At 53.5% G+C, this 21,474-nt stretch overlaps 1 protein-coding gene and 1 long non-coding RNA gene across 11 annotated transcripts in view; one reads left to right on the top strand and one right to left on the bottom strand.

The window, feature by feature from the left end:
• Positions 1-743: 743 nt before the first annotated feature.
• The window catches only part of CABP1 (calcium binding protein 1), a 52,785-nt gene continuing 32,054 nt past the window's right edge, over positions 744-21,474 (bottom strand). For 6 of the 10 annotated variants that reach the window (XM_034638587.1, XM_019809581.2, XM_034638590.1 and 3 more), the window contains 6 exons: positions 8,894-9,073; positions 6,152-6,182; positions 5,727-5,870; positions 4,598-4,707; positions 4,215-4,362; positions 744-1,220 (listed from right to left, as the gene is read on the bottom strand). In XM_034638587.1, the coding sequence (XP_034494478.1) occupies positions 1,195-1,220; positions 4,215-4,362; positions 4,598-4,707; positions 5,727-5,870; positions 6,152-6,182; positions 8,894-9,073 (639 nt within the window). In that variant the 3' untranslated portion in view covers positions 744-1,194. Of the gene's footprint in view, positions 1,221-4,214; positions 4,363-4,597; positions 4,708-5,726; positions 5,871-6,151; positions 6,183-8,893; positions 9,074-13,929; positions 15,326-21,195; positions 21,469-21,474 lie in introns of those variants that run through there. The other 4 variants (XM_019809582.2, XM_002928881.4, XM_019809583.2 and 1 more) reach the window with 4 other exon arrangements.
• The window catches only part of LOC109491185, a 13,646-nt gene continuing 7,148 nt past the window's right edge, over positions 14,977-21,474 (top strand). Inside the window, exon 1 of the long non-coding RNA XR_002144516.2 lies at positions 14,977-15,035. This is a non-coding gene — a long non-coding RNA (uncharacterized LOC109491185). The remainder of the gene's footprint in view (positions 15,036-21,474) is intronic.

Below are 21,474 nucleotides of genomic sequence, written 5' to 3'. Positions count from 1 at the left end.
TCCAACCCTTCCTTTGCGGGAATTCGTTACAGAGATTACAAATGGGTCCTGTTTAATAGTGACTTCCATGGCGGTTATGTGAATGGTGGCCCTTGGAGGGCAGAAATGCGATGCCCTTCTGGGGCCTTTATTATTCCTACTACATATGGGGCCCAGAGAGGGGACATGACTAGCCCAAAGCTACACAGCAAGTAAACCCGGGGCCTAACCACTCTACTCTCCTGCTCCCCACTCTGCCTAGCAGGGGGCAGGTGTTTGGACATCTGTTTTACAGACACCCTGGGATTTCCTCCGTGGCAAACACCTTGTCATCGCTTCCTCAGGAAAACCTCTGCTGACCTCCCCGGAGGACGCCAGGCCTCCTTAGTAGAGCCTACCACAGGTCCCTGCATTTTTCCCTCATAAAAGCATCACAATTTGTAACCACATATTGAAGTACTTCCCGCCAGGCTGAAAGCTCCAGGAAGACAGGAAGGGGACAGAACCTGCTGGATGCTCACCCGATGTCTGTTCTCCTTTTCTTACAGAGCCTGCCTTTGTTTGGGGCAGCTGGATACCCAGCCAGATCGCTATCTCCACCAAGCTCCCCTCCAGTTAGAGGTACCAGGTTCTGGCTTCTGAGATGACAGCAGGTCCCTAACGGTGCTCAATAAATGCATGCTGAAGGCAGGACTGCTGGGCCAGCTCTGGGCGTGCAGTCAGTACTCAGGAAATGCGCGTCATCTGACCGGGTCCAAAAAGCAAAAGACCCCCACAGCTGCCCTTGCCTTGTAAATACTTTTATTGGTTCTGAGAGAACAGGGCTGTGGCGAGCTGGGACGGGCACAGAGCGAAGGGGGGCGGCGAGAGGCTTTGCCCCAGAATGGACATGCTGTGTGGGGGCTGCTGGCGGGCTCCCTGGCCCACCCCGCCAGCAGCGGCTGGGTCCATGGCACTTGGCACCCGGCGTCACCTCTGCCGGCTTGGCACGGTGGCCTCCTCGACGGCGGGCGCCCCCCTTTTCCAGTTGCAGGAGTTGTGAGTCTTTCACAGTGCGGAGGGGTGGGGTTCCGGGGTGGGCACCTCCCCGGGGTGCAGGCAGGCCCCGTCCGCCAGTGCATCCTGGGCTCTCTGCGGCTGCGGCGGGGTGAGGCGCGCTCCAGCTCCTCTTCTCCCGCCGGGGAGCTTGGCAGTCCTGGAGGGGCCCTCGAGGCCTCAGCGGGACATCATCCGGACAAACTCTGCGAGGGCACAGGACGGGGTGGAGAGAAAACAGCACAGTCGGCCCCGCTCAGGCTGCCACCTCCAAATCTCCAAATCTCCCTCGGATCTGAGCACCCCCCTTTCCCCCCCTCCATCGCCACTGCGCCGGCCCAGGGCTGGCCCCCTCCAGCCCATCCAGCCTCTTCCAATCCATCTTGTGCATAGCAGCTGGTGGGGGGCTGTCTCATCTGCACAGCTGACCCCTCTGAAACCTCTCAGGGCTCCCCACGGGAAAATGTCCAATATCCTGTTGCTGGCCTCAAGGCTCTCCCTGCTGGGGCCCCAGCTGACGTCTCTCTCATGGCTCACCCCCCCATCCCTGTGCTCCAACCACCCCAATCTCCCTCGCGGTGCAGCTGGCACGCTCACCCTCCCTCCACCTCTCAGCTTGCCTGCAACCTGTCTCCTCTCTCTCCTTTTTCTTTTAACTAGACTTGATTGTTTGGAGCGGTTTTAGGTTCACAGCAAAATTATGCAGAAAGTACAGAGTTCTCATTTACACCCTGCCCCACACCCGCACGGCCTCCCCCACCATCAACATCCCACACCAGAGTGGGACGTTTGATACACTCAATGAACCTACGCTGGTGTGTCATGGTCACCCAGAGGCCACAGTAACGTTCAGGTTCACCCTTGGTGCTGTCCCTTCTATGGGTCGTGGCACACATGTAAGGATGTGTATCCACCACTACAGCATCACACAGAACGGTCTCATGGCCCTAAAGACCCTCTGTGCTCCACCGGTTCACCCCTCCCTCCCCCTAAACCCCTCGCAGCCACTGATCTTTTACTGTCTCCACAGTTTTGTCTTTTCAAGAATGTCGTACAGTTGGAATCACACACTATGTCGCCTTTTCAGACTGGCTTCTTTCACTTAGCGATATGCACTTAAGATTTCTCCGTGTCTTTTCATGGTTTGATAGCTCATTTCTTTTTAGTGTGAATAATACTCCATTGTCACAGTTTATCCACTCACTCACCAACTGAAGGACATCTTGGTTGCTTCCAGGTTTTGGCAATTGTCAATAAAGCTGCCATAAACATCCATGTGCAGGTTTCCGTGTGGACGTAAGTTTCGATTCATTTGGGTAGATACCCCATCCTTCCTTTTCACCTGGCGGTTCCTACTTATCCCTTAGGGCTCTATTGATTTATAGCCTCCTCCAGGAAGCCTTCTTTAATCCCCCCTCCAGCTTGGCACAGATGCCCCCTCTGCACCCCATAACTTGCTGTATGTCTCCCAAAACAGCATGGACTATACTGTTGGCTTCTGTTTTCCTTGCTGGTCTTGGGCTCCTCAAGGCAGTTCTCGACATACAGTAGGTATGCAATACATGCTAGAAGAATAAATGGGGGACGTTGGGCTTGTAGGGAAGGGCCTTTGTCTGTGGGGTTCGGGGGGCACTACCAGGACACAGGGCGACCTGAAATTTTCAGATGTGGTGGCAGCAAAGTCTTCTTTCCATGTAGCCACACTGTCTTCAAACTTGGAGCCGACCAGCTCCCCAGAAACGACCTCCCAACCTTTGCGTTCTGGATACACTCACACTCTGGCACATGTTTAACCTTGTCTTTCTGCTCAGAATGCAAGTTCCTGGAGTCCAGAGTCAATGTCTGACTGTACTTTTGCCCTGTGTCCCATAGTTGCCCTGCACAGTGTCATGCAGGGTAACGTATGTAGCGGTTGAGAGTCCAGACCTGGCGTATGATCCCACTCTGCCTCTTACTAGTTAGGCGATCTCAAGCAAGTCATATGACTTCTCTGAGCCTCCGTGTCCTCATCTGTACCATGAGGCCATATAGTGCAATCCAGAGAGTTGTTATGAGAATAAAATGGGACGATGGATGTAAGTATACTTAGTACAGTGACAGGTATATATGTACGGTAAATGGTAACTATTGGAATTATTATTGATTCATTTAAAAAAAAACACATTTTTACTGAGCATTAGCTATGGGCCAGGTACTGAATTATGAGGAAATACAGAGATAAAATGTTCTTCTCCAAAAGTTCCGTCAACAGGAGATACAGCTAGCACTCGAGGGACAGTGTGAAGAACGAGGGTGAGCCCGAGGTGCTATAAAAGCCCAGGAAAGAGGAGAGAATCAGCGAGGAAGTGCCAGAGGAAGTGGCCCACTACTGGTCTTGAAGGGTGAAGAGAATTTAGTCCAGGTGAAGAACAGAATAAAGGCATCCTGTTCAGTGCATTCAAACAAGAACTTGGCAGGATTGTGGACCACAAGTACCAGAGTGTGGCTTTAAGGCGGAGAGTAAGTAAAGGAGCTGCAACTGGGCAGGTGAGCTGTGGTCCGATCTCAGGAGGCCTGAGTGTCAGACTGAGGAAGAGGGTGCTCAGAAAATACCTAGCATGGATGGAGGCAGGAGTAGGTGGACAGGTAAATGGGTAGAGATGGATGGGGTCAGTAGACACAAGGATGGATGGATGGATGGATGAATGGATGGATTGATTGAAGAGAAGTTGGATGTTGATGGGGAAATGACTCTACAAACATCAATGGAAGTGTGGGTAGAGGTATAGGCAGACGGATGGAGATACACGAATGTGTGAACAGAGGCACAGAAGTATAGATGTACGCATAGACAGAGGTACACGGGTAAGTGGACACATGGGTGAATGTACGGAAGACTGAACAGATGTGTGGATAGAAACATAAGCACATGAGTAAATGGTAGTATGGATAATTGTTTAGAGATGGATGCGTGGATAGACACCTGGACACATGAAGAGACGGGTAAATGAACAGATGGAGAGAGAGATTTGGCAAGATGGACTGATGGATGGATGGATGGGGGTAGGAATGAATGGAAGGTGGATTACAGGGGTGCATGGATGGAGAGGTAAGAGAATGGAAGGGTAGGAGCATGGAAAGTTGGAATCATGAATGGATACACAGTTGGAAGTCTTCATGGATGCCCACTGTTTTCTCTCCCATGTTCAAACCCCACCTACCTTCAAAGTCTACTCGTCCATCCCCATTGAGGTCCACATCTCGGATAATTTCCTCTATGTCTCGGTGTCCCACTTGATGACCCAGGAGTTTCCTCATGGCCTCTCGCAACTCACTGGTGCTGATCTCCCCATCACCATTGGTGTCGAACTAGAGAGGGCAGAGAGGAGAGAGGGGTAGCTACAATGTGGGGGATGGAGAAGCAGCTCCCAAGGCTGGGCTCCTTTTCCAGCCTCATTGACCCCCTTCCCCAGAGACCCTTCTCTGTCCAAGCTCCTTCCCCTGGTAATGTGGTCCAGGGCTCTAGTTTCTCTTCAAGTAACCATCCTGGGGTTGGAATTCTAACAACCCCCCCACCCCTGCCTGTCCAGGGCCCATGACTCACCTCTCGGAAAGCATCGCGCAGTTCCTTCACTCCAATCATATCTGCTGTTTCTGCCAGGAGTTTAGGTCCCATTAGCTCTACGAAGTCATCAAAATCCACATGGCCACCCACTGGAGACAGAGGAAAGGGCTAGGTCACCCATCCAATTACTCCCCATCTCTAATTAGGCAAAGGAAGGCACTGTGAACCCCTCCTTGACCTATCCAGTGCCAGGTCCAGGGTACAACCAAAGGGCAAATGAGGACAGAGAGGTGACCATGGACTGGTGGTTTGTCAAAGAATGGCTCAGGGGAGTGGCCAGAGTTAGGCTGAGGGAGCCAGTCAGGAGGTGGATAGAGGTAGATATGGATGGAAGAAAGAAACACTGGGTCACAGAGACAGGCAGAGAATTTCAGAGACAGAGAGACAAAGACACACAAGCAGAAAGGCAGAGAAAGCAGAAGTGAGGAGTGCCTAGCCCATTTGCCCCAAGCCTTACTCTCGTTGTGCAAAAGGAAACTCAACTCCAACAAGACCTCCCAGCAGGTAGGAGCGCTGGAGAACTGACACCCTCCCACCCCCACCCCCACAACACCTTTCAGCCAGTGACTGACGAAACACCTGAAACCCCCGGCTGGAGAAGGAAGCGCTCTAACTTTAAGATGGGCGCACCGCGCTGACTCCCGGGGGTCAGCAGAAGGAGCAGAAGGAGACTCTCAGAGCTCGCGGTGTTAGCTGGCTTGAAAGTTCACCCTCTGCGGGGGCCTTCTCTTCGTGGTCTCCCCTCCCTACTCCCTCCTGACGCTTCCCTTCACCTTCACATAAACTGCTTGCACTCAAATCCTTGTCTTGGGGTCTGCTCTGGGAAAACCCAGAGTCAGACAGAGAATAACGGGAGAAATAGCTTCCTTCCGTTCAACAACCTGTGTGCCAGGCGTGGGGCTCTTCATATTCCCTCACGGACTTCTTGTGCTCCTCTCGTTCCACAGTTTGCAGGTGAGAAAACAGGCTCAGAGAGGCTAAGTGGTTTGCCCCAGGTCACAGAGCCAGGAAGAGAGGGGCCCAGAACTGAGACCCGGGCCTGTGTGACTGCAGCGGGCCCCGCTGGCAGGGGCAGGAAGGGAAAGAGGTGTGCAGCGGAGGGACTCACGGTTCATGTTGATCTGCTGGGACAGCTCGATGAGCTCCATCTCAGTGGGCATGTAGCCCATGGTACGCATACAGTTGCCCAGGTCCCGACAGTTGATGTAGCCATCCTTGTCCTTGTCGAATTCTCGGAAGGCCTCTCGGAGCTCTGAGGAAAAGAAGGAAAGTGGGCATGGCTGAATAAAAGGAGAAAAGTGGGTCCCACAGAACCTCCGGGCAGAGGCAGCCCAAACGCCCACCGGCTGGGAGGGCCAGGCCCTGGAGCTGCCAGGACTGCACTGACCCCTGGCCCCGCAGGGGATGCCCAGTTCTGTTCTAGGCCATGTTCCCAGGAAGCCAAGATGTCTCTGCCTCTCTTCCCAGCAATCTCCCTTCCCTCACCTTCCTGGACAGCTAAGCAACCCTTTCACCTAAGGGGCTGCGTCTTACCTTCAATCTCCTCTGGCCGCAGAGATCTGTCCTGAAACAAAAGAACACTTCCTATTAGCAGCTGTGAGGGGCCTAGAAGTCACAAAATGCCCAGCCTGGGAACCATCCGAGGGACAGCAAGCACTGAATGGGGAGAGTGCCTGGACCACGTCTTTGAGGGAAAAGATGTGCAGCCCCACATCTCCCATAGACACAGGAGATGCCCAGGGACCCCAGAGCCCCATCTGTGTCCCCCAATCCAGACACAAGAATGTGTCAGGGAACAGAGTTGGTCTGGAGGCAAAAACCTATAAATAAAGCAGGGTGGGAGGGTGGTTGTGGGTCACAAGAGAGAGGAAGTCTGCAAGGCAATGGGAGGAGGGCTAGAGGGACAGAAAGCCGGGACTAGACAGGCTGCTGGAGAGGGAGGAAGAGGTGGGGGAGGAGCCGCAGGCGTGGAGGCAGAATTAGGGCTGTGCCCTGCTTCTTGGGCACGACCCACCTTCTCCAACTTGACCCCCATCCTACACCTTGCCCCGTCATGGGACACAGCATAGGACCCTGGGGGCTGCCAGTGCCGCTGGCTGCCACTAGGGTCCAAAGTACGCATCTCCAGCTTCGAGCCGTGCCCAGGTCTCCTTGGGGACTCAAGGAAGCCCTGGGTCTAGGCGTCTGAACAGATGGCAGAGAAGTCTCCAAAGAGGAGTCCCAGAGAACGCAGGGGGGAGGCTTTGGCTGGTGAGGTGCCAGTCACCCCAGGCCTTCCCAGGAGGCAGACAGACCAGCACGGAATGGGTGCCCAGCTGGACCTGTTCAGCAGGCTCCAAAACTGGAGCCCAGGGCTCATCCTTCCCATGTCACAGCTCTCCGACTTTGGGCAGGAAGAACGTGGGGCAGGTGTGCCTGCCCTGAGGAAGCACACGCCAGGTGTGGGCACACCTATCACGAACACAGACACGCAGGCGGGCCCCAGTGAGGTGAGTTGTCTCAGCTGTGCCCGCAGGCTGTTCTAGCCAACAGGGCCAGGGCAGGCAAGAGGCAGCTTCTGCCCACCCACTGTAAACTGGCCCCAGGGCAAGAGAAGTCAGCTCTGGAAACTCTGAGAATCTTCTAGAAAGGGGTCATTGAGGGATGCCTGGGTGGCTCAGTTTAGCATCTGCCTTCAGCTCAGGTCATGATCCCAGGGTCCTGGGACCGAGTCCCACATCAGGCTCCTTGCTCAGCAGGGAGCTTCTCCTGCTGCCTGTTGCTCCCCGTGCCTGCGTTTGTGCGCTCTGACAAATAAAATAAAAAATAAATAAATAAAGGGGCTGCTTAGCAGCATTTTGGGTGGCCAAAAAGGATGATTTTTGCAATGCCCTGTACCACCTGCAAGTGAAGTGAACAAGCAGGTGAGTGTATGTGTGCACACGCCCTAGGACAAGTCATTCAGACAGGAGTCCTTTCCCACACTTTAAGCCTCAAGCAGCCTGCCATTTCTCCCGGACCCAGCTCTGCAGGATTGGAGAGGAGCCGGGTGCTGCTGACCCCCACTGCAGCCCCCTCCCCTTCTTGCATAGCTGGAGCCAGGGAGCAGGAAATCCAGCTACCTCTGGCAGAGCTGGCCAGGCAGAGTCCAGGCGGCTGGCCCTCAGATCACACGCTCCCCTTGCGGAGCAGTGGAGGTATGCGTAGTAGAGCCGGGGACGCCCACTAGCGTGACAGGGAAAGGGTGAGCACCATCCCCTGGGGACAGAGGGGAAAAGAGCACACGCACACTCTTTCTCTCCAACAGGTGCGGTCTGGCAGAAGAGCTTGGCCTCTAGAGTCAGACAAACTCAAGGGCAACGCCCACATCTGCTACTTCCTAGCTGTGGGACCTTGGGCAGGTCACTTCAGCATTCTGAGCCACAGTCTCCTCATCTGTAAAATAGGTTAATGCCAGTACCCATGCTGCCGGGCCTTTGCGAGCATCCCGTGAGACGAGATATGTACAGTGTTTCGCATGTGGCATTCGATGAGTGGAACCTGCAAATGTTTGTGTCTGTGACATCATCATCATTACTTTCCTCCCTGGGGCTGTTCAGATACCTGAAGGAGGCTGCCCGGACATAGTAGCCATGTGTGGTTATTTAAATTAGAATCAGAAACCAATGAAATTAACAATTCAGGTCCTCAGTCATATTAGCCACGTTTCAAGTGCTCAACAGCCACGTGTGGCTGGTGGCTACTGTATTGGGCAGCACGGATCGTAGAATATTTCCACCATTGTAGGAAGTTGTCCTGGACGGGCCTGTGTATTCAGCACTGCTGTTAAGAGAACAGGAGGCCTTTGAGTCAGACTCCCCGGGTTTGATTCTGACCTCTACCACCCACTAGCTGTTACCTTGACCATGTTTACCTCTTCAACTCAGTTTCCTCATCTGTAAAATGGGGATGATAATAGGACTTACCTCTCAGAGTTGCTCTGAGCCTTACATGAGGCAATGCACCAAAGCACTTAGCACAGAGCCTCGCACAGAGTATGTGCTCAAGAAAACAAGCAAGCAAGCAAACAAAAAACGTTAGCGGCTATTGTTACTTCTTGCTGGTGGATGTGGACTCACTAGTGCTTCGCAGCCATGGATGGGAAATTTGGGGGGGTCAGATTTACAAGTTGAGGGTTTGGGGTATATCCACGAGGGGGCACAGGTTGCTGCGGACAGAGTCCCTCTTCTTCCCAGCACTTCCTCATGCCCTCTGAAGCCAAGTCGAGTGCGGCTCCACTGGGGCCAACTTACGTACAGGCTGCCTGTTCTCAGCGAAGCCCTTGCGCAGGAAAATGCAGGCAGGGCCCAGCAGGTTGTGCATGACGGCGCAGTTCTGGGCCAGCATCAGGAGCCGTCCCGGGAGCTCGCCGCTGGCTGCCAGCCCCTCCTCGCTCGTCTGCACCACCGTGTAGCTGCTCTGCTCCTCCTGGCGCATCTTCAGCCAGCACCAAGCAAATACAAAAGAGAGGCAGGTGTCACCTCCCTGCCCCACTGGCCCTCCTGGCCTCAGCCTGGCTCCTGGTCCTAGAAGGGGCTGTCCTCAAGAGGAGGCCCTTGAGAGTCAGACAGCAGGGTTCGGAGAGCTCTCAGGATGCATGGGAGGCAGGAGTCAAATTAGTTCAACAGATGGAGTCTCTGATGCTTGACTGACACGGGTGCTCCAGGGAGAGCTGGGAGTGACACCCATTGTGTGGGACATGTGCACACACATGCTCACAACACATACACACACAAAGAATCACATGCTCACGTGCATGTGGAAGCTTACAGAGAGAAGGGGTCGGGGGGGGGGGTTCTGCTCCAGCCAGTGGGAAGTGCTCACTCAGAGACTAATGAGTATTGTCGTTAGCCAAGATGCTCTTTTTTTTTTTTTAAGATTTTATTTATTTATTCCGACAGAGATCGAGACAGCCAGCGAGAGAGGGAACACAAGCAGGGGAAGTGGGAGAGAAAGAAGCAGGCTCATAGCAGAGGAGCCTGATGTGGGTCGATCCCATAACGCCGGGATCACGCCCTGAGCCGAAGGCAGACACTTAACCACTGTGCCACCCAGGCGCCCCCAAGATGCTCTTAAATGGATTTGTGGCCCTGCCCCCGCTGGACGCCTCTGGAAGGCAGCGAGGACAGTCAGAACCGGGACCACGCAGAGCAGGCTCAGGTAGGCTGCTGGACTGGCAGGTGCAAACACACAGGCCTTGCTAACAGAACCAAGCAGGCAGGGGAAGAGGGCGGCCTGGGGCAAAATGGAGGCGGTAGGTCCCCTCTGAAGGGGCAGTGCTACTTAACTCAGCTCAATGTTTCCTTCTGATTTAAAGCACCGGCTGGGCCAGGGCAAAACCCATCTGTGGGTTAGATTTTTCCCAGTTTGCAGCCTCAAGACTAGACACTCTCTGCCCCCAGCAGCTCTCCTTCTTCCCCCTCCCGTCTGTCTCTGGCTCCCCGCCCAGCTTGCCCGACCTCTAGAGGCTGAGGCAGGGGCCCTCTCTGCTTACCGAATATAGCTGTGCTCCCAGGCCCTGGCCCTCCCCTCCTCCCCACTGATGGTTCCCATGCAGCTATAAAAAGTCAGCACTGCCCAGAGACTGTCCCCTTAGGACAACAGCAGCATCCAGACACAACATTCTATTCCACCCTGGCATCCCCAGGATGCCCAAGGTCCCCCAGGATCCAGGACAGGGCGGTCTGCCTTCAGTCCTCAGCTTGGATGCCTCCCCTCAGTGTGAGGATTTGGAGGCAAACCTTCCCAAGGAGAAATAGAGCAGCTAAACCTTGGAGGGCTGTCTTTGTCCTAGAACCCTAGAGCTACAGACCCTACCCTTCTATCCTGCTGCCCCCCCACACTTGCTGCCAGGTTCCTCCAGCTCACAGAAGGTTGTGCCCAGGAGAAGATCCTGTGACCTAGGGGGCAGCCTGTCCCCCCAGACTGAGAAGCAGAACTAGCTCCCCCTGCCTGGCTTACCTCATCCTCCCTCTCCTCTCATGCCTCTTCTCCCCAAAGCCCCACGCTCTAGGGCTACAGACTAGACTCCCTTCCAACTTCCTAGGCCTGTTCCAGGCCTAGAGAGGGAGAAGCAGTATCCTGGTTCAGACCCTGGGTGAAGGTCCTCAGTGCAAAGCCCAAGTTCAGTGAATGCATTAAGGGTAGGTTTTTGGTTGTCTCAGAACTTGAGAGATGTCAGACAGACCAAGGGACATTCTGATTTGATATGTAAAAGAGTTAGGAGCCTCGGCCATACTTGCACAGGCTTCCAGGACCCAGGCTAGAGCGAGAGCAGAACCAGAGAGACCTTCTCAACTGGGAAGTTGGCTCAGAGGAAGCCTGGGAGTAGAGAGCGGCTGGACCCTAAGAAACAATCTCCTGAGATGTGTGTAGAGAATCAGCCTTTTCGTTTCTGGCTGAGTCTCGCACACGTGGCTCAGAGCGAGCGCAAGCCAGGAGGGAGGAGGCAGCGGGCAGCACAGAACTCTGAGAGGCGATTTAGTACACTGGCTTTGGGCTCCAACAGTCTTGGGGACAAATTCTGGCTCTGCCGCTTGCTTGCTATGTTACCTTGGGCAGGTGACTTCACCTCTCTGTGCTCTAGTTTCCTTCTCTGCCCAGCGGGGATCAACGTGGCCACTCGCAGGATTCTCATGAGAAATAAATGAGCTATTGCATAGTGCCTGGAGCATGGTAAGAGCCGAATACATGGAGTTGCCATGGGGATGACAATGACGGTGATGCCGGTGGTGACGATGGTGGAGATGCAACATGAGATATGCTGGGAGCCAGAAGGCATTTACTTCTGGCTCCAGAGGAAGTGGGAGAATATTTGCCAATCAGGGAAGAACTGAGAAGGGATGGAGAAGAACGTGTTCCCACGAAGGAGGCACCAGCGGTGGCTGGGGAATTTCCACTGCATGTCTTGATCATAATAGCGCCTGGCACCAAGTTGCCCCGGGAAGGCTGCCTGACATGGCACCTGACAGCCTGGTCCTGCCCTGCACAGAGTCCGGAGCAGGCCACCTCTCCCCGTTCCCAGCTCCCCAGCTACCATGCTCAGGAAGCCAAGTGGGCAGTGGCCCACAGGCTGACAATGTATCCTGGCACCAAGGGGATGTCTCCCAAGTGTAGCATGGCAACAGGAGGGGTCAGCTGGCCTCACGACCCAACAGCTTTCTAACAACGCAAGCTGGCCAAGAGAAGGCAGGTCAGAACTCGCTCTCCCCGGAGGTATTCAAGGAGTGGTTAAATGAGAAAGGACTTGGCGAGGTGGGAGAGGGAATCCCGGCAGTGAGTGGGAATCCGGACTACCTGTAAGGTCAGATGTGGGAATCTGTGACTAACACATCTGACAGCAAGGAAGAGAGAGACAGACTCTCACAGAGGCAAAAATACCAATAAAATACCAACTATGGATTCACACACGGACCAGCGTTTCAAAAATCCTAACTCCACATCCACTCGGCTGTGTGACCTAGGAAAGCTCTTATCTCTTAAGTCCAGCTCCTTTCTCTATAAAATAGCCGAGAGAACCACTTGGTGGAAAAAAGCGAATGAGATCACAGACGCCAGATATGTTGTAGCTACTCAGAAGAAAGCAATCATTACTATTACGAAAGAACACGAAATTGAATGCCATGCGTTTTATTGTCTTTTACCTTATTCCACGGACTCAAACAAAACCTCTCCTATTTTCCTTTTTCCCCTGCACCCCCACTTCTCCGAACACCCAGAGCGGAACAATTAGGATCATGATGACGGTAATACTAGCTGCCACTTATTGAGGACTCCGTTCCAGGCAGTGTGCACAGCACGTTATTTGCTTCCAACAATCACCTTAGGAGGTGAATATTAGTATTCCCACCTGGTGGACGGGGGAACTGAGGCCCAGAGAGGTCAAGCAACTTGTCCAAGGTCACATGGCTGGAAAGAAGAGATTTGAGAAGTGCAGCTCTTAAGCACTCTGCTGTGTATGGGGGAGATGGGCAGGGTGTGGGGGGCACAATGCTTGTTCTTAAATTCACCTCTTCAAGCTCTGGACAAAAGTCCAGGGGAAAGGCTTTCACCCTGTGGTCCTCTAGACTAATTCAGGTCACTTTCCACTTCTCTGCAACAGCATGGAGGCCACCTCTGATGCCAAAGACCCCCCCTAAGATGAGAGATGATGTGGGCTGTATGCACAGAAGAAAGTCAGCCCTCAGAAGGATCCAAGGGACCAGTGAAGATTAAAGGGAATTTGATGGGAGCAGCTTAGCTAAATGAGGAAGATGATGAGCAGAAAAGCCCAGAATGTCCTAAATTAAGAAGACTATCCAACCGACCTGGGAGGTGATACGGGGTTAGGGACAGAGATGCCATTAGTTAACCTGAGACCTTGGGTAAGTCACTTTACCCCAGTGGTAATCAAGTTCCTTGACTGGAAAACGATAGAACTGGAGGAAAACATCCCTATCACTCCTGCTTCCTTTAAATAATACCCATGGGTTTCTTCTCTGGCTTGACTACAGAGGGCTAGAAACACAGGCAGAACCCACTTGAAGCAAAACCCTATAGATGTAAGCCCAGCTTTGCATAAAAAAATGTTTTGGAGGTGGTGATTTGCTTTCCAAAAGGAATTCTTGCAAAAGGATATTATCCTGGTGTATAAGCAATAAGTCCATGACAAAAAGCGACTTACAGACACCTTTGCTCAACATCCTATTTCTCAGTGAAAACAATCCGGGGCCCTGAACCAGCCTGGTTCTAGTTGAGATTCTCTGACCGGATTCAGGAATTTTTGAGGGTAGCAGGGCATACCCCAGTAGCAATGGTGTCTACTTCAAAACCCACCAGTTGGAAGGCTTAGAGACCACCGGAGAGAGGGCCAGAGACCCTCAAAGAGATGAATGAGCCTCCCCCCCTCCGACCCTACAGCTGGGAAGGAGCCTCAGTAGCAGCAGGGACAAAAGCCCAACTCAACCCTCTTCTGATACAGTAGCCCCAAGGGGGTCCAACCACTCACATTCTACGGACCTGTGCCTGTCATTTCATGGCCCGGAACTACGTGGCTTCCTTCCTAAATCTTGTGCTAATTCCCAAACACAGCCCCCCATGCAACTGTAGGTCCCAACTTCAGCTCAGAGCCTGAGACACCGAAAACGGGGATCGGAGGGAATCTGGGGGTGGGAACAGGGAAGCAGCTCTCGACAGAACCCACGGAAAGGGTAGCAACAAGCTTCAGATGCCCACCCTCTCTGTCCCCAACTCTGGGACAGATGGCAAGATGCCCCCTTCCCCTGCCCCAGGTCTTGGGAACTCCAGAAACATACCTTCCTTGAGAGATTTCTCAGTGGAGACTTGACACAGTTGCCCATCCTAAGCTGAGGCAGCCCCTCTCAGGATCCCCGGGTCCATGAAGGAGGCTCCTGGGGACTAAGAGATCTTAGTCCCTGTCACGGCCAACCCCAGCCTCCCTCTGCCTGCGCAGCTCTTCCTCCTGGCCCGTTCTGAGCCCTCTCTCTTGCGCGCGTGCTCTCTTACTCGTCTGCCTGCTCCTGCTCTCTGATTTTTTTTTTTTTTGGTGGATTGTGTGTGTGTTTGTGTGTCTGGGTTTAACTTTCTGGACACTTTCTTAAGGAGATGAAGGCAGGAGGGGAGAGTGCAGGGCACAGAGAAAATCGCCCGGGGAGCTGATGGCAGAGGGCAGCAAGCTGGGGAAGGCTGCTGGATCACCGACATCAGATTAGAGCTCAGTTCTCTCTCCGGTTCATTTCCCTTCCCTTAGCCCCTCCTCTCCCGCTGCCAAATCTGCAGGGAGATTGCTTCGGGGAGGGGGGCCCAGAATGGCAGCTGCAGCTGGGAATTAGGCCAGCAGACCCAGAAGGGGAAGCAGGCTAGTTTGGGCCACCAAAGCCAGGTTGCCTCCCAGCTCCCAGCCCTGTGTGTATACACACACACACACACACACACACACACACATCTGCGCACAAACATGCATACGCAAGCACCCAGGGACAGACACACATCTAATTGCCCCTTGGCAATCGCAGCTGGATTGAGAGCAGGCAGCTACAGTTGAGGGCCTGGAAGATCTTGTGACGTCCCCATCACGCTCCATTTTTCACACTTGCTTCGTCACTGAAACGGGATGAGGCTCCGGGGCTGGAATCACAAGCTGAGCCAACAGCAGCGAGCAGATCCGCTGCTCCCTTTGCTCCGTGGGGTCTCTCCAACCCAAGAGAAGCCAAGAGACGGCGGGGAGGGGGGCATGACGGAGCCAGTCCTGGCGCAGAGGGTGTGATGGAGAGCTGCCAACCCTCGAACTGTCCTCTGCCTAATCCTGAGCGAGGATCTTTCAAGGCTTCCTTGGAATGCAGAGCAGAGAGGCCACCCTTTGCAAAGTGGTCTTCAAGGTTCCACGACTGGAACTTTTTTGGTGAGTGGCTCTTCCTTGTCCCTCTGGGCTCCAGGTTTGATGAGATCTCTTCTCGAGCCTCAGGTGTCACATTCAAGACCTGCAGCAGGAGCCAGACGACCCAATAGCGGTAGTGTCCCTGTTTCCCTGCAGCCAGCTCTCCCCAGCAGGGGGCGCCAGAGAGGTGATGGGAAACCGAACTCTGCAGCTGCACCAAACCTGGCACGCGGCGCTGAAAGAGTTTTCAGTCCAGAGAGGCTGCTTTCCCAGGGGCTTTTTGTCCAGCTTCAGTGGCTAGTCAGAAGTTCCATTAGGGCAGTGGGTGGGGCGCTGCCCATAAGGTGCCACAGGCTCGCTTGCTCCCAGGGAGCCGGGGGAGGAAGTCCCTGGATAGCTCTTGACGTCTGTGCCGCTGCTGACGGTGGAATGCTTTAATCAGGGGACTTACTCAGCAGCCTTGTTTGGACCAAACCTCCAGAGGAGGTACAAGAAGGAGGGGCAGCCCCTGAGGACAGAGGGAGGAGCCTGGGGAGGTACTGACGCCCAAAGGGCAGGAAAGACACTGGGGAGATGAAACCAAAGAGTGAGCAGCTAACATAAGTGCCTTCTACAAAGATGTGTTCTTCCACGAGAGAGCACGAACCAGCCTCTCTGCGGGGCCGGGGGCCAGGGTCATGAGACTCAGGTGCATGAGAAGGGACTGCAGGCCTGGGGTTGAATCCTGGCTCTGTGGCCAGCTTCTGACTTCTCACATTCCAGAGCTTCTGTTGCCTTGCCTGGAAAAGGGGGTTTCCCCTTATCTTGCTTATAAAACGGATGTGGGCAAGTACCCGGCACATGACAGATACTCAATAAGTAATTCTTAAAATGGAAGAAAGAAGTCTCACTTGTCCAGTGTTTATGTGCCAGGCACTGTGCCTGGCTCTGGGAATGCTGTGGGGAACAAGATAAGCATGGTTCCTGCTTTCAGGGAGCTCATATCCTAGCAGGCAGGCTAGAGCTATTAAAGAGCTATGAATGCACTGATTTAATCACATTTCAGGTAAATGCTATGAAGGGAGAAGGAAACACAAAACCTCCGAGAATGTGAGACAGGGATCTGACTTAGTCTTGGGGGGATTGGGAAAGACTTGGAGGTCAAATCTAGGAAACCAAGCATCTGCAGACTCTTTTGACAAGCTGGGGCTCACCACGGATCCCAGAGGGAAGTCGGGTTAGGTTCCAGGTACAAACCAATTCATATTAACTACCTGGGCAGATACATGGAAAGGCAGCACAGCGTCAAGTGGAGATTCTCAATGCTAGCTGCAGGTGATTCTCATTTAATAGGTGTAGGTGAACTCTGGACATTGGTGCTGTTTAGTGCTCCAGGTAATTCTATCTGCAGCCAGTGTTGAGGACCACGAACACGGACCCTAACAGCTTGGAATGCAGGGGCAGACAGACCTGGGTTCAAATCTTGCCCTGCTGCTTAGCAAGCTCTATGACCTTGAGGACTTGTGAAACTCTCTGAGCCTCAGTTTCTTTATAAAATGGGTACACTAATAACCCTTCCTTCCTAGGGCTGTTGTGAGGAGTTAATGAAATAATACACACAAAGGGCTTGGCACAGTGCCAGGCACCTAGAAGGTGCCCCTTCCCCTGCCCAGCATTGGTCTTAAAGGGCCAGCCGTGCCCGCTTCTCCATACTCAGCAGAACACCCACTGGGTCAGACCTGGTGACTCCTGCCCCCTGCAGGCCAGCTCCAAGCACAGCACCCGCTTGCCGACCTTGGAATATGCCTGTCCTTGGAAGCAGGAGATAGGAGACAGCAAAACCAGCCCCCCACCCCGCCCCGTGGAAAAGTCATGCACTTTGAATAAATCCCACCCATATTTACAGGTAAGGATGCTGACCCTAGCTTGAGGCTGAAGGCAGCAAGGGATTCAAACTCAGAGCTTTGCTTAAGCTATTTTGGGCTGGGCTGGGTAGGTCAGGCGGTGGTGGTCCTAAGTGACAGGGATAGAACTGGGATCTAGAGAGAGCAGCTGGCTTGACATTCAGCAGAAAATTTTTAAAAGGGCCAAACGGTAGGGGCTTCTCTAAGGAGCAAGGCACATCACACAGCCCCACCTTCCCGTCCCTCTTCACTGTGGCAGCAGCCCCTGGGCTTCCGGAAGCCTACACTTTGAGTTCCGGAATGGAATAATAGGATCAGAGGGATGAGAAGGATAAACCCATTGCTGATTATTCCTGTTGAGGAGGGAGGCTGGCCTCCAGCCCTGCTCGGTTCTATCACCAGCATTCAAACTTGGATGACAGCCCAGGGTGAACACACTCAGGGAAAGCTGGGTCGTAACCTGAGAGGTGCTTTGTGGATGCTTGTGACAAATAGGAAACACTCTTATGTGACTTCCCACCCAACTGGTTCTTTAGAGATCACAGTCCTGCCATTTACTTACTGTGTGGCCTTTGGACAAGCCACTTCCCCTCTCTTGAGATTGTTTCCTCATCTCTAAAATGGGGGATCATAATGTCAACCTTCACAGGTGGCTGAGAAGATACTTGGGCAATTGTTTAGTGAGCTCCTGCCTGAGGTCTCAAGCACCCTAGTTGCTTCCCCCCAAACAGCTAAAGGCAAATGCAGCAGTCCGGGAGGACTCTACAGGATTGGTATCAACCCCAAGCTGACCTTCTCTTTCCCTTTCCCCAGGCCCCCGGGGAAAGGCAATAGGGGCTTCTCCCCCAAGTAGAGAGAGACTTGGCAGGGCAGGCATGAATAATATACACAGCCTGCATCCCAAGAGCACAGGCCTAGTATGATTGCATCTATTAGGACCCAAACTTTCATGGTCTCTCTCCCTCATCTAAGCTCTAGGAACTAAGAAGCCTCTGCAGACCAGAGGCTGGAGACACCGGTCATCCGGCCACTAGATACTGTGACCTTGTTATGTGCAAAGCAGTTTGGGAATTGGAATAGCCTATTCAAATCAGAAGAGATGTCTCTAGAGCTAGAAGAAAGGGGAAGGATGGGACAGAGATGTGGGTTTTATATACATCTGCCTCCTCTACAAAGGGTGTTTCTTCCCCAGCTTAGAGTAAGGAGCAGAAAAACTGCTCTTAAAATAGTTTTACAAGACCCAATGCCAAGAGTTGCCCCAAATCATGCCTATTCTGAGTTAATGTCTGATACCCCATCTCTCTAGGCTGCTGGGTGGCATGTTCTTAGCTAGCCACAAAGAGGGTACTAGGGAAGGTCCCTTGTCATTCAGCTCCTTCCTTTAATGGCTCAGAGACAGCTTTCAAAGTACCTAACACAGGCCCACATTCAGACACTTACTCTATTAATAATAACATTAATGAAGGCTGCCCTTTTTTCCAGACCCTACTGGAGCCAGGTCATTTGACATCCTTAATCTTGTGTGACCCTCATTAATAGCTCTGTAATGTAGTTTTTATCGATCTCATTTCTGGATGAACAAACCCAGACCAGAGAGAGAGAAGAACAGGCCCAAGGTCACAGCAATGGGAAGTGACAGAGCTGGGATTGGAACCTGCAGCTGTACTTTCTTCCAAGCTACCATTCTATGGCTTCGACTCAAAACCATACCATCGGCCTGCAGGCAGTAAGGATGCTCTGGGAGGTCACTGAAAGAATCTTAATTCCTGTTCCCCCTAATGTGGGAGTCTCCCTCAGTCCCTTCAGTGTTGCTTTGAGCCCTGGCTCTCTATGACTCTATTAGAGATGGAAGGAAGAAGGTCCTGGACATCACTTGGTAGTTAATCAACAATAATAACAACAACAATAATAATAATAACTAATATGGATGGAATCCTTGCTCTGGATCATGTACTGGCCAAAATCTGTACATATCTCCATGTCCCATTTAATTCCCCCAAAACCCAGTGAAGTACTATGGTTTTCCCTATTTTACAGATAAAGAAACAGGCTTAATGAGGTTAAGCAATTCGCTTAAGGTTAAAAAAAAAAAAAAAAAAGAACTTGGGAGACATAAGAACACCTCCCCAGGGCTATATTTTGCCCTAAGCAGATTCTACCTGAAGGTTTCCATATTCAGAATCCCATGTCCCTTTTCTTGGTCCTGGCCCTATCTCAGGACAGAAAGCTCAATGCAAAGAGAAGGGAAGGAAAGACGAATTCCCCTCTGTCTCAGGAGACTGGAGACTCTGACCCAAAAGTCTCGGGCTGCGTTCTGTTGTCGTTGCTGCTGCTGTTCGAGCAGATGCCTTAGAGCTGTCATCAGGAAGCCCAAACTGAACGTGCAGAGTTTTACAGAAAAAGTCTGCAGCTCCAGAGGCAAGAGCTTCCAGAGGGAGGTGGTAAATATTTGATGGGACCTTCCAGCTCTTCTACTCAGGTGACCCTGGTGACATTTCAGAACACTGGGCTGGAGAACAGTCTTCACTGATGACTGAGAAAGTAGAAGGAGGAAGAAAAGCAGGTAGCCGAAATGCTCTGAGCTCACAAAGGGCCCATGCAGGCAAATTCTGTTAAGGCTGGAAAAAGAAGAGGCTCTTTTTCTAGGAACGAAGTCACGTTGGCAGCAAAATGAATAACCAGAAAGTGAGTGATTCTGGGCCAGTGACCCACCCTTACAAACTGCTAGACTATAAGCTCCAAGACAGCCAGAAGCCCAGCTAGCATGTCCACTGGGGTCTCCCTCATGCCCAGCGAATGCTTGGGCAAAGAAGGTGCCCCCAAATATTTGATACATGTTTGACTAGATGTCACGGATCCCATGACCCAGACCCGCTCCACAGACCACTGCCCGAACACCCTACGCCTCCTACCTAATACCTAACCCACCGCAGTGAACTTCCACCCCAACACGTCGCTGCCCTAACTCTCAAAGCTCTGCCTCCAAATCTCTGCTCTGGAGAACTGCTGCCAGCAGACTCGGCTAACGAGGGCTCCCCACAGGAACAAAGCCACACGCTGCTGCTCCATCACACCACACAGCAGCCCCGCGCAACCCGAATCCACGCGCAGCTCCTTCATGTCAGACCTCTACCGGCCTCAGCTGCCACGGAGTAGTATTTTGAAAAGGAATGTGCAGATCTGAGGCAGAGCACACATGGCCTCCTTGGAATTCTGATCCCGCATGGCGAGCCAGGAGCTTGAAACGGCTTCTCTACACTACACCCTAGCACAGAAACACTCAGGGCCCCCTCTTCCTCCACACGCCACGAAAACCCTGCCATCAGACCTCTGCATTACTCTCCTCCTCGGCTGCCGCAGAACGGTCTCAACGCTGTGCCAATGAGTTTGAATTAATTAATTAATTATGGACTCAGAACTAGAGGCTTTGCTCGGGAGTTCACAGGTTCCTTTCTGCGAACCTCTCTACCTGACAGCACACCCCAAACTGTAGACCTGGATTAGAGGACAGAGGCTCAGCTGCCCAAGACCCTTGAGAGGAAGGCCTAGAGGAAATGAGAGTAGCCACTGCTGACCCCTTAGTGACCTTGCTGACCCTAGAATGCACATGGACTCAGGCTAGGGTGTTGTTCCACATCCTACGACCTGACAACTGCCCAACAGCCATCCTAGTGGCATCCCTGGAGCGACAACCTCCTTAAAACACCCCCCAAGTTCTGATTTGAGCCATAGCTCTATGTAGCCCCTCCTTGCTTACCCAGACACTTCTCTTTTCTCACATTTTTGAGTCTCCATCTAGCTCTCCTAACTTTTCCCAGGTCTCTGGGGCCACCACAGCCCATGACCAGCGTCCCCCATTCCCAAGCAAGGCTGTGTGCCCCGAGGTAGCCATTCTTGAGCCCCAGACTCCAAACCCCTTGCTCCTTTGGGTCGCTCACTGGCAGTCTTGGCTAGAGACCAGAGCAGTGGATTTGGTGCCACCTCCTCGGAGCGCCCCTGCTGACCCCTGCAAATCTCCAGGCGGTTTGCCGCGGTCGTTCCCTTCCAGGACTGGCCTATTCTGGCAGGTGGAGGGTGGCGAGGCGCTGGTGCCTCGCCCAGAAGAGGCCCGGAGCGTGGACAGCGCACAGGGTGCTGAATCAGGCACGGGGGAGGAGTGCCAGCCAGGGCGCAGGGCTGCGGAAGGACCACGGGGAGCGAGACCGGGGGCCGCGGGGAGCGGGAGGAGGGCTGTGGGCGCGCAGCCGCGCAGGGTCCCGAGCGCCTTTCCCGGGAGCGCGGGCGGGAGGCGCGGCCCTTACCTGGCCGAAGGCGGAGCTGAGCATGGGGCGCAGCTGGTGGAGGAACGGGTCTGCCTCGGACGCGGCGGCTGGAGCGGAGTCCCCGCGACCTGGGGCTCGCAGTGAGCCCCGGAGGCCGAGCGCCGGGGACAGCCCCCGTTCCTCCCCATCCCGCCCGCGGGCAGGCGGCAGCGGCGACGGCGGCGAAGGTCGGGACGCCGCGGCCGGCAGCGCCTCCCGGGGCCTGCAGTGCGCCTGGGGGAGCCCGCGCCTGCTTCCCCCGCGCGCCCTCCTCTCGCG

Source organism: Ailuropoda melanoleuca, chromosome 12 (genome assembly GCF_002007445.2).
Source record: "Ailuropoda melanoleuca isolate Jingjing chromosome 12, ASM200744v2, whole genome shotgun sequence".
In the NCBI taxonomy this organism is placed as follows: Eukaryota; Metazoa; Chordata; class Mammalia; order Carnivora; family Ursidae; genus Ailuropoda; species Ailuropoda melanoleuca.
This window is presented reverse-complemented; position numbering and strand designations above follow the sequence as displayed.